Raw genomic sequence first — 12,804 nt, 5'->3', positions numbered from 1 at the left:
CCAAAATAACCTAAGCTTACTACATGTGTTATTTGTTTATATCCAAAAATATTTTGAAAAGGAGTAGGTGGATTTGGGATTTGAATCACAGCAGTAAACCTCCCAAGTCTGTGCTTGAATTACAGCACCAAGCTTCCTCTTTAATCAGATCTTGTCATGTCACTGTTTCTTTAAAAAATATTCACTTTTCTTGCATTGTTTCCATCATGACACCTTTTTTAACAGCCCAGTTCATTTAAAGTTCTAATGTACCTGTACTACAACAGGGAGTGCTAAACTATCAGTTTATAAAATATAACAATTTAATCATAAATCATAGTATAACTTTTCTAAAAGTTTAGCATTATCTATGGTCCTCAAACCCAGCTGAAAATCACCGGGGAGCTTTATAAAAGGGAAAGTGCCAACACCCACGCCCCATCTTTAACTAATTCATCAGAACCTGTGAAAAGTGGGGCCCAGAAATCAGTATTTCTTAAAAAGCTTCCAAGGTGATGTTAATTGTGCAGCATCCAGGTTGGATACCAACTACCACTTGATACAGAGAAACTCAATAAATATGTCAAACAAATGCATTTTGGTTGTGATTGGGACATTTTATAAGATATATGGTAATTTGTCTTAAGACTGTTACATCCTACCAAAATTTTTGCAGGATTGCTATCAGGTGTGGAGTATTTCCATCATTAAATTTATGAGGAGTGATAGTGTATACTTCCCTACTGTCTATTTTACAATAAACATGTATTTTTTGGGTAACTTTTAATAAAAGATAAACACATTCAATAATTACATTTTACAGAAGCTCAAAGCATCCGTCTGGATTTCGTCCAGAAAAGATAAACTATACAAAATTATCTAATAAGGTCACAAAGTACTATGTATGCTTTCTTTCTAAAAAACAAAACAAGGGGCTTCCCTGGTGGCGCAGTGGTTGAGAGTCCACCTGCCGATGCAGGGGACACGAGTTCATGCCCTGGTCCGGGAGGATCCCACATGTTGCGGAGCAGCTGGGCCCATGAGCCATGGCCGCTGGGCCTGCGCGTCCGAAGCCTGTGCTCCGCAACGGGAGAGGCCATGGCAGTGAGAGGCCCACGTACCGCAAAAAAAAAAAAGATGCCATACAATATTTGGGGTTGTGAGTGTATTTTTTTTTAATCAGATGTGTGTAGAAAAAGAAATCTGGAAGGAAACACACCAAAATTGGAAGTTGTTATTTCTGAGTTCTGAGATTAAAGATGATCTTTAACTTTCTTCCTTATACTTTACTATATTTTCAAAATGTTCTACGTTGAACATATAACCTTTTAAGTCAGAAAATCAGAAAGTGTTATTCTTTAAAATACTTGTATTTTGACCTTCCCATTCTAACGTTCTCCCATTTCCAAACAAATAGATGTTTAATGAGATTAACAGGTTGACAGCACAGAACGTCAGACGTTGAGAAGCACAACAAAGGATGAGTAAATGTCAGTATGAAGGAGCAAACACATAAACTCTAAATTTAAAAAAAAAAAAAAAAAGAGGAAGCAATAGGTGTGCTGGGACAAAAATCAGAAAGGAAGAAAGGAGAGTTCTTGGATCAACTTGGATGAACACCAAAGGGAGAAGCCATCCCCAACCTCAGGGTAACTCTGGGAGAAAAAAAAGTACAAAAATTATTTTAGCCTATGTCACCCTTTCTTAAGATCAGCCCAGGGGCGGGGGAGGTGGCAATTATAGGAAATAAATACAGTTGATCCTTGAACAACACGGGTTTGAACTGTGCAGGTCCACTTACATGTGGATTTTTTCCAATAGTAAATACTACAGTACTACACAATCTGAGGTTAGTTGAATCCGCTGAGGCAGTGGATACAGAAGGATGACTGTAAATTATACTTGGGTTTTTGACTGCGCAGAGGGTCGGCACCCCTAATTGCCACCCTCCCCACCATGTTGTTCAAGGGTCACCTGTATTTGGAATTACACCTTAATAACTTCATCTTACCAACCACTCTGAACTTCTACTTTTCACCTGGGTGCGTTAACTGCTACTGGTAATCAATAAGCTATTCAATTTAAAAGCAAAAACAAATGCATTTTGTTTCTATGTCTGTTTTTAAAGAATCCTTGGAAAATATCCAGAAACTGAATTAAACCATATTCATTTGCTAATGAAGACTACCAATTAAGTAGGCTTCTTTACCTGTGTTTCCCTTTTCATCTTCTCGGATGTGAAGATCCTTCATAGATGTCTCCAATTCTAGAAGATCTCTTAGGTCTTCCTTGTATACTTCTATATAAGATACTTTTATCTTAGAGTCAATGCTAAGATTTTCAGAGATGTTTTGAAATATTTCTTGGATAGCACGAGGAATGATACCTTTTTGACCCTCCACAACTGAAGCTGAAAATTTAGAGAAAGAAAGCACATCTGAAATTTAAGATATAAGAAAAGCTACAATCAATAAATTTATTTTCTCAAATTTCTATTATAAAATTTTAAAATAGAAAAAGAAAACATTTTTTTTCTATAAAGTTCAGAAGTGAAAATTTTCACATGCATGCTCTTACTCAAACTTCATTCATGCATTCATTAAATATTTATATAGTACCTACTGTGTGCCAGGCAGTATTCTAGGACACTGGGAACCATCAGTGAACAAAACAAGGAAAAGATCCCTGCCCTTAAGGAACTGTACTAGGAGAGACAGACAACAGCTAAAAACAATAAGTGAATTATATAGTATATTAAAAGGCATTAAGTATGCCTGGAGAAAAAAATAGGGCAAGGTAAGGGGGACTGTAAGTGTATTTGATGGGAGGTGCTTGTAACTTTAAATAGGAAAGTCATGATGGGTGGGCATCACGGAGAAGCTGACCTTTGAGCAGAAACTTGAAAGAGGTGGCAGAGGAGCCATGTAGGTATCTGAATGTCCCAGAACAGCAAGCGCAAAGGTGCTAAAATGGTGTGATCCATAAACAAGGAGGCCATTGTAGTTGGAGCAGATGGAGCAAGGGGAGAGGAGCAGGGCATGAGGTCAGAGAGGTGACAGAAACAAGACCATGCAGGTCCTTGTAGACCACGATAGATTTTAGGTCTTATTCTGGGTGAGATGAGAGCCACTGGAGCAGAGCAGTAACTTGGGATTTAAAAGAGACCACTCTGTCTGCTGCGTTTTGCCTCAGTCATAGAAGGGTAGGGGCAGAAGTGGGGAGACCACTTAGGAGACCAGTGCACTAATCCAGGAGTCTAGAGGGTTCGGGGGAGAGGTGGACATGACGGTGACATAAGCTTGGCAGCAGAGAAAGGTGAGAAGTGACCAGGTTCTGGATTTATGTTGAAGGGAGAGCCATTAAGATTCCCTGACAGATTGGATATGGAATGTGACAGAAAGTGATGAGTCAAGGATGACTCCAATATTTTGCCTTGAGCCAGTGGAGTTGCCATCAACTGATATAGGGAAGAGTGTGTGTTGAGTTGGTTTAAGGGGAAAATGTCAGAAGTTCATTTTTTGACCTATTAAGTTTGAGGTATCTATTAGGGATACAGTTGGGAAGGTTGAATAGACAGTTGGATATATGAGACTAGAGTACAAGACAGTCATCTGGACTGGAGGTAAAAAACTGGAAGCTACATATAGATGGTATTTAACATCGTAGGGCTGGATGAGACCAAGGGGAAAAGTTGAGAGTCAGAAGAGAAGAACACCAAAGATTGAGCCCTGGGCACTTCATCATTTGTTGGTTCACTTATCAGGAACCAGCAAGAGAGCATGAGTGACCAGTTAAGTAGGAGGAAACCAAGAACGTGGTGGCCTGGAAACCAAGTGGAGAGCATGCATCAAGTTTGCTGAAAGGCCGGTTTGATGAGAATTGACCACTAAATTTAGTAAGTGAAGGTCATTTGTGATATCTCGACAATTGCAGTGTCAGTGGTAGTGGAGGTGAAAGTCTGAACGGAGTGAGTGTAAGAAAGACCGAGAGGAGAACTGACACCACAAGTCACAGATAATACCTTCAAGGTTCTGCTGCAAAGAGGAGCAGAGAGAAGTGGGGTGGTTGGATGGCAGCGAGAGTGGGTAAAACAGAGGGGAAGTGAGAAATGTAACTAATTATTTTAAGATACAGTAAAGACTGATTTACCCAGCATTCTCTCAATTATTAACACTAAAATACTATTAAAGATCACATCATTGTAATTGATGAAAAACTGTATTCACAATGTAATTGTGAACATCAATGTAATTAAGGAAAAACTGTGATCACTGTTTATGACTATTCACTGTTTAAAATGTCATGTGAGCAATGATTTTTAAATTTGATAATGCCCCATTTCCTCAAGGTGAGCAAACTGGTCCTCTAGAATACTATGACAATGTTAACCAGCACAGCTTTTTTGGAGAAACATTAGTATAAATAGTATCAAAAGTTGAAACGTGATCACCCTTTGACTCAGATATAGTCCTAAAGGCATACATATACACATACCCAAAGGTGCTGTATAAGGATCAGTAACAATTTCCTGTAATTGATGAAAAATTCCAAACACTAATAAATCCATTAGTAGGAGAATGGTTAACAATGGTATACCATGCACCTATTGTTAAACAGATGTCTAAGATCCATAAAGTTAAAAAAAGCAACTGCAGGGCTTCCCTGATGGCGCAGTGGTTGAGAGTCCGCCTGCCGATGCAGGGGACACGGGTTCGTGCCCCGGTCCGGGAGGATCCCACATGCCGCAGAGCAGCTGGGCCCGTGAACCATGGCCGCTGGCCTGTGCGTCCGGAGCCTGTGCTCCGCAACGGGAGAGGCCACAACAGTGAGAGGCCCGCGTACCGCAAAAAAAAAAAAAAAAAAAAGCAACTGGAGAGCAAATTCATTTGCATAAAAGAAAACATACATATCTATGCAAAGAATATTTTTGAAAAAATTCACAAAAAATGGTGGTTACCTCTGGGGAGTTAGAACAGGGAGAGAAAAGAAAGGAAAACTTTTACTTTTATCTTATGGCTGTAATATCTGAATTTTTACCTTTAGAAATAAATATATATAGTCTAAAAATAAAAGTTTTAAATATAAATAACTTAAAAATAAACTAAATATACTGTATAGAATTGCAAGCAGCACAAAAACAGCTTACAATCAAATGACATGACAATGAAAAAAACTAAATGATAGTTATATAACAGTTTAAGGCAAAAATAAAAGAGTTAATAAGAAAATATTTATTGAAAACCCCAGGAATGCAATAGGCATAAGTGGCACCAGTGAAGTTCAAAAATAGGTAGAGGTAGTACCTAAAATATCTCTCTTTAGATCATTTATTATGGTCTGGGGAGAATCCCAATCATTGGAATGCAACTCATTTATGTTAGCAAGAACCCTTTAAAAAAATTATTTGTGTCGTATTTCTTCACATTTAGCCAAAAAGCATGTTTTGAGATTTCTGGGATGGAAAGGTACAGGTAGTTTGAGGGTAAACAGGCATAAGAAAGAGACAGGGGAGCAAGCCAGGGTCTAATGGCAACAAAGGACGTGTGCAGAAGAGAGGTACAGAAAGACCAGTTCTGCCCAAGCCAAGACCTCAATCCAGGAATGAGGAAGGGAACATCTCTATGCCTCTTCTCCATTACTGCCTCTTCTCCTCCATCACTTGCACAACGCAGAACACAGATTAACACAATAACATGAATGAACAGAAATGCATACAAGAGACTCAGGTATTTGTACACCAATGTTCAGAGCAGCATTAGTCCCAATAGCCTAAAGGGGAATACAATTCAAGTGTCCATCAACAGATGAACGGATAAACAAAAGATGACTTATACATACAATGGAAAATCATTCAGTCATAAAAAGGAATGAAGTTCCAATACATGCTACAACATGTAGGATATCCTTAGATACAGTCTGCTAAGTACAGAAGCCAGACATAGGAGGACAAATACTGTATGATTCCACTTCTATGAAATATCTAGAAGAGGCAAACTTACAGTCAAAGAAAGTAAATTCGAGGTTACCAGGGGATGGCGGGGGGGGGGGGGGGACAGTTATTGCTTAATGGGTACAAAGTTTCTATTTGGGGAGATGAAAAGTTTTGGAAAGAGCAGTGATGGTTACAAAACACTGTGAATATACTTAATGTCACAGAACTGTACTCTTAAAAATGGTTAAAATGGTAAATTTTGTTTTATATTTATTTATTTAACCACAATTTTTAAAATAGTAAAAATAATATACAAGGTAAAATTTAGAATAAGTAAAAGAATAAATTGGACTTAAAGTTAAATAAGTTTCTGTAGGCTGATTTAGAAACCTGCCCACCATTTTTAGCATTGTTCCATGGAAAATATATTCCAAGCTACAAAAAGGTGGCTTACAAATGAACCTTAAAAACAACTTGCTTCCAAGTTGAAGATTACCAATGTTCAGATTTTTGGCAACAAACATCCTGAAAACCTGAACCTTACTAACTTGGACCGCCTTTGATTGCCATCATGTAGCAAATACGGGAAGCTGCAGGTTTTTCCAGTACAAGAGAAAGTGAAAATTCCTTTTGGAGAGCTTCCAGGAACTAGCCAATAGTACTATCTATAAACTCCAGCATATATTGAATATATGCATTCTAGATTAGCCAGAATATGAGGCTGATCAGAATAGCTCATTCATTTCCCACTTCAACAGATAACAAAGCAGAGTAACTCAAAAGATTTAAAAAAAAAAAAAAAAAAAAAGCTGAATTACAAATAATATTTACAAATAAACCTTCAAAATGTATTCTGGTAACCTAAAGATCCCATTTTCACTGTCACTCTTATATTCCTGAAAGACTATTTCAGAGAGAAAAACTGTAAAGTTTTATACTTTAATAGCCATCATTTAGCTCTTATACACTATTTAAAGAGTATGCAGGGCTTTCCTGGTGGCACAGTGGTTGAGAGTCCGCCTGCTGATGCAGGGGACACGGATTCGTGCCCCGGTCCGGGAAGATCCCACATGCCGCGGAGCGGCTGGGCCCATGAGCCATGGCCGCTGAGCCTGCGCGTCCCGAGCCTGTGCTCCGCAACGGGAGAGGCCACAACAGTGAAAGGCCCGCGTACCGCAAAAAAAAAAAAAAAAAAAAAAAAAAAAGAGTATGCAAATGAAAGTTTTTAGAGAAGATTACACCTGGTAAAAGTTGGTAAATCCAAGGTTCTGAAAAGCAGGGAAATGAACAGTAATTTAAATAAGCATCATATTGAAAAATAAGAGATTTCATCTACCACAGTGCCTAGCATGGTACTCTAGCCACTGCAAAAGCTCAATAAATTATTTATTGGGTAAAAAAACTACATTATTTGCATGGTCAATAATCAAACAGCAGATGACTGACCCAGAATTGGTGTCTTACAGATAGCCTGGGAAATCAAAAATGCTATTTTCACAAATACACCAAGAAATGTAACTTCAAACAACAAAGTGCAATTTTTCACTTATCAGATAGTGAAAAAAAATTTTTGGATTTCTGATTTCCAGTAACTGGCAAGGATATGAGCAAATAAATGGCTTTCACATATTGGTGGCAGGATATAAACTGGTACACCCTTTTGGATAATTTGTCAGTATCTATCCACATTTTAAATGTGCATACCCATTACTCAACAAATCTACTTCTAGGAATCTATTCTACAGAAATACTAACAAATGGATGCAAAGTTAAATGTATAAAGATATATACACTGTAACTTTTTATAACAGTAAAAATCAAAACCAACCATTAATCCTGTCCATTAATACCGGAATGGGTGAATTATGATCCATTCAAACTATGGAACATTATATGTACAGCCAAAAAAAATGAGGTGAAATTCTATGACCCAAATGGAAAGAAATGAAATGATATTTTATATCGTTAAATGCAAAAAGAAAGTTACAGAATCACAGGTATGAAAGACCTCATCAAACTAACAACAAAAAACCCCAAAAAACTACATGTGTGAATACTTGTAATATACCTAGAAAAATGTCTAGAGGACTCTGAATGTATACATCAAACTGTTATTTCCTGGGAATGAGAGGAGCTTTCATTAGTTTAATTAGATTTCTTAAGCATCACTTGCAATTCTTTTTACAATGAACATTACTTTTTTTTAAACTAGCAGAAAAAAACATCAAAAACTCTTCCTAATGGCGATCTGTTTCTTTTGGTATGAAGTATTTTAGCTAAAATATTTTAGGACAATAGATAACTTTAATAACCTTTTCCCTTAAGGAATTAAAATTGTATTCATGGCCTCTTAAAAAAAAACAATATAGCTGTAAGTATGTGACCAAGCTGTGAAAATTGTTAAGGGAGTAGAACTTAAAAGTTCTCATCACAAGAAGAAAAATGTAACTGAGGTGACTGATGTTAACTGAACTTACTGTGGTAATCATTTTGCAATATATAGATATATCAAACTATTATGCTGTATACTTTGGACTAATACAATGTTGCATGTCAATTATATCTCAAAACTGGGGAAAAACAGCAAAAGGCTGAATACTGAACATTGTCTTAAATGTCTTTCCTCAAGCAAATATAATCATAAATAGTTTAATGAAACTTCAATATTTAAAGCAAATCTTTCAAAGATGATGATCTTATGAACACATCTGTTATTCTATTGATTATTTCATTCAGTTAATATGCTGAGCATCTACTATGTGTCAGGCACTGTGGTATTTCAGCTTCTTTCTACTGTCTGAAATAAAAGTAAAAGCGTATGAGAATCTTACCAACATGGCCTCCTCCAATGGTGTATGTCTTCCCAGATCCAGTCTGTCCATAGGCAAAAACAGTTGCGTTATAGCCCTCAATGAGTGACAACACTAGTGGCTTTATACAGGTATTATAAACTTCATCTTGAGTGGAATTTTTGCCAAAAACAAAATCAAAAGTAAAGACTCTATCTCTCCCAATGATAACTTGTTGGGTGTTTGGAATAACTCTCACACAAGCTTGATAATTATGAAGAACTTCTTTGCACAGCAGAGGTCTAATTCTTACAGCAACTTTCACTGGTATTTCTTCCATGGCAGCTTAGATTTTACTAAACAGATTTTCTACTTAATATTCAGTATCTAGCGTGAGAAACATCCATTTTACGTAAGATCTGGACTCCTGTGTATCAAAATAAAAACAAAATTTAGTTATTGACTTCTCTATCCTAATAAACTAAGCAACTTCTAAAGCAAAGTCAATTAAAGCAGGTTTTGTTCTAATATAAGATAGCTACAAAGAGTAAATCTGTCTTGAAAAAGTATACCTATAATTTATAGATGAAGTGATATGATGTCTGGATTTGCTGCAAAATAATCTAGGGGATGGGAGCCTTGAGTTGGTAAATGATGAAGCAAAGTGATAAGTGCATGGGATTCCATTATGCCATTCTTTCTATAGTGGTAATATGTTTCCCAGCTCATTAATCTAACTATTGAATAATTGGGGAATTAGAAACATAAGGCAAGGACTTCCCTGGTGGCGCAGTGGTTAAGAATACGCCTGCCAATGCAGGGGACACGGGTTTGATCTCTGGTCTGGGAAGATCCCATATGCTGTGGAGCAACTAAGCCCATGCACCACAACTACTGAGCCTGCAAGCCGCAACTACAGAGCCCATGCACCACAACTACCGAAGCCCACATGCTCTAGGGCCCACATGCCGCAACTACTGAGCCTGTGTGCTGCAACTACTGAAGCCTACTCGCCTAGAGCCCATGCTCCACAACAAGAGAAGCCACCACAATGAGAAGCCTTCTCACTGCGACAAAAAGTAGGCCCCGCTTGCCGCAACTAGAGAAAGGCCGTGCACAGCAACAAAGACCCAACGCAGCCAAAAAATAAATAAAACTTAAAAAAAAAAAAAAAGATACTCAAAAATGTTTAAAGAAACAAAACAAAAATAAATGGTTCTGGGCTTCCCTGGTGGCGCAGTGGTTGAGAGTCCGCCTGCCAGTGCAGGGGACTCGGGTTCGCGCCCCGGTCTGGGAAGATCCCACATGCCACGGAGCGGCTGGGCCCGCGAGCCATGGCCTCTGAGCCTGCGCGTCCGGAGCCTGTGCTCCGCAACGGGAGAGGCCACAACAGTGAGAGGCCCGCGTACCGCTAAAATAAATAAATTAATTAATTAATTAAAAAAAGAATTTACATGTCTTTTAAAAAATCCATAGCACTTATACTTCTTCAGATTCTGATCAATTACAGCCATCAGAAGCGTACGTATTAATCTCACCAATCAATGTAAAGAAAGGTGAAATCTGATTGGCTGGCATACTCAATGGAGTTTTGAAATCTGAGCAAAGGAAGGAGAAATATTTGATCACTGATGCCATGCCGTTGATCAGAAAAGTGTCTCCAAATACCGTTGCCATCCTGTGCCCTTGGCTTTTCAGAAGTAGTGACTGTCTAAATATTGTAGTTTGTAAGTAATATTTTCTTAAGAAACTTTCTGGCAAGTGGATAGTGAATCTCATAAGGATCTCAGAAAAGGCCCCAAATGCATAAAGAACAGATGGAGAAGACAGGAAGCAAACAGGGGAAACAACAAAGATTTTTAAAGTTGGAGTGGGCGAAGTTTTATTTTAAAAGTGTTTCAAAGAAAGAATCTGGGCACCCTTTCTTTCTCAATTATCACCTGCTCTAAGGGAGGGGTCTTTCAGACTTCCGCAGAACTTATAATGCACCGAAGTTTCAACATCCGCAATGGAAAAAGGAGGCCTGTGACAAAACGAAACCCCCAAGGAAGGTGGGCCTTTCCATCCCTTTTCAGATACCGCAGCTGGAAGCACGAAAACAAGAAATACACAGGATCCGATTCAGTGAGGCTCGGTCCGGGGTTCCCGGGGTTCCCGCGCGTCCCTCTTCTCCAAGCCCTTCTACCTCAAGGGGCACCCAACTTCCCCGGCCGCTCGCCTGGGAGTCCCAGCATAGGCCCAGGCCCCTCGGACGCACTGCTCCGCCTTGTGGGCGCCCCGACCGCCCTCCCCGCCAGCCGAGCCGCGGAGGCTCCCAATCCCCCGGCCGGCCCCCTCTCCTCCCAACGGCCGGCCGGGGACACCGGCTCAGAGAGCTGGCCGGCGCCGCACCAGGGGCGACCCCGCCAGCCCGGCCCGACCCGCCTGCCACTCACTGACCGGTTCGAGAAACCCCAGTCTCCCGCGGCTAACGCAGCGCAGGACTCTTCGCCTTCACTTCGCACCGCCGCGCCGCAACTACCGCCTCAGCCCGCGCCTTTTGTTGTCACGGGTTCTCCCGGCAACCAGCAAAGCCCGCGCAGACGCGCCCCCGCCCCTCAGGGCGGCCGGAAGCTCCCCAGACCCCACCCCAGCCCGCCAAGCCCCGCCCATGCCCCCGCCCCGTCAGGGAGGAGCCTAGAGCCGGCCACCTGGAGGCCCCGCCTCCCAGATTAGCTCCAAAGTAAATACTACCCAGGGACCCCTCTCATAGTGCTGAGCCAGAGAACTCTCCAGGAGTTTGTAAGATGAATATGAGAAAGATTCACATTGCTTTCAATATTTTAGCTACCAATTCCGTTTATTTTTATTGAAGTTAAGTCCGCATAACATAACATGAACCGTTTTAAAATGTACAATTCAATGGCGTTTTAGACATTCACAATGTTGTGCAACCATCACCTATTTCCAAAACATTTTCATCACCCCAAAAGGAAAGCCTCATACCAGTTAGCAGTCACTCCCATTCCTCTCTTCCCCAGCCACTGGCGACCACTAATCTGCTTTCTGTTTCTATGGATTTACCTGTTCTGGGCATTTCATAGTCATAGAATCATACAATTTGTAGCCTTGTGTCTGGCTTCTTTTGCTAAACATTTCCCAGTTTCACCCATGTTGTAGCATGTATTAGAACTTTAATTCCCTTTTATGGATGAATAATATTACGTTATGTGGACATACCACATTTTATTTATCCATTCATCAGCCGAGGGATATGTGGGTTTTTTTCCACTTTGGGAATAATATGAATAATGCTGCTATTAACATCATGTACAAGTATCTGTTTAATGTTTTGTTTTGTTTTGTTCAGTTTTTCTGGGTATAGACCTAGGAATGAAATTGCTGGGTCATATGGTAATTCTATGTTTTAACTTTTCCAATTTACTTTTAAATGCCTCAATGCCTCCCATTTTTAATAGCACCATCTAAGTATCTTCAAAAAGCAGTCCTTCTCTCATAAAACTTAAAAGTGAAAGCAGAAAAAAAAGCTGCTTAAATTATTAAATTGAATTATTTTGAATTTTTAAAATCCAAAGAGGTGAATTTGTTAATTATGTTGCACTTTTAGAATTTTTTTTTAAAAGTTGCCCATCATGACTGGTCTGCTGACAAAACTGCAATGAATAAAAGTAACAATTTAGGTCTGGGAATTCCCGGGAAGACTAGGCAGCAGGTTTCAGGAGGCCACATGTCTGCAGACGAGGTCAGCAAATGCCTAACAGGATTGGAATGGGACATTTCCTGTTGCCCCCAAATTGGTGTCTTGAGTCCAAAGTTGAAGAGAAGGGGTCACTTAAGTTCCCCACATTGTAGACACCAGTCATTATCACCCCCTTCACTCCCAGGACTTACAGCAGAACAAAACTAATTCCATTCCAACTCCAATCCTATCTCCTTTTATAGCTCTTATAAAGAGGGACTTGGGGTGATGAAGGAGAGTCATGGGGTCTTGGTCCTTGTGGAGTGGGGAATAGAGGGTTCACAAGTAAGAGGCATCTCTCTTAAGTCAAAGGAGGCTCTAAGAGTGACCTGGAGAGCCTGGGGGAGTGGCACCAAGGGGAAACT

The 12,804-nt window shown here is 39.8% G+C and overlaps 1 protein-coding gene across 6 annotated transcripts in view; it reads right to left on the bottom strand.

Annotated features, from left to right (window-relative positions):
* The window catches only part of KIF27 (kinesin family member 27), an 85,489-nt gene extending 76,449 nt beyond the window's left edge, over positions 1-9,040 (bottom strand). For 4 of the 6 annotated variants that reach the window (XM_065879251.1, XM_065879254.1, XM_065879253.1 and 1 more), the window contains exons 1-2: positions 8,743-9,040; positions 2,189-2,389 (exon numbers count right to left, since the gene is read on the bottom strand). In XM_065879251.1, the coding sequence (XP_065735323.1) occupies positions 2,189-2,389; positions 8,743-9,040 (499 nt within the window). Of the gene's footprint in view, positions 1-2,188; positions 2,390-8,742 lie in introns of those variants that run through there. The other 2 variants (XM_065879255.1, XM_065879256.1) reach the window with 1 other exon arrangement.
* Positions 9,041-12,804: the final 3,764 nt, after the last annotated feature.

This window comes from Phocoena phocoena, chromosome 6 (assembly GCF_963924675.1).
Source record: "Phocoena phocoena chromosome 6, mPhoPho1.1, whole genome shotgun sequence".
NCBI classification, from domain to species: Eukaryota; Metazoa; Chordata; class Mammalia; order Artiodactyla; family Phocoenidae; genus Phocoena; species Phocoena phocoena.
The sequence above is the reverse complement of the archived record's forward strand: the minus strand, read 5'-3'. Positions and strand labels throughout refer to the sequence as shown.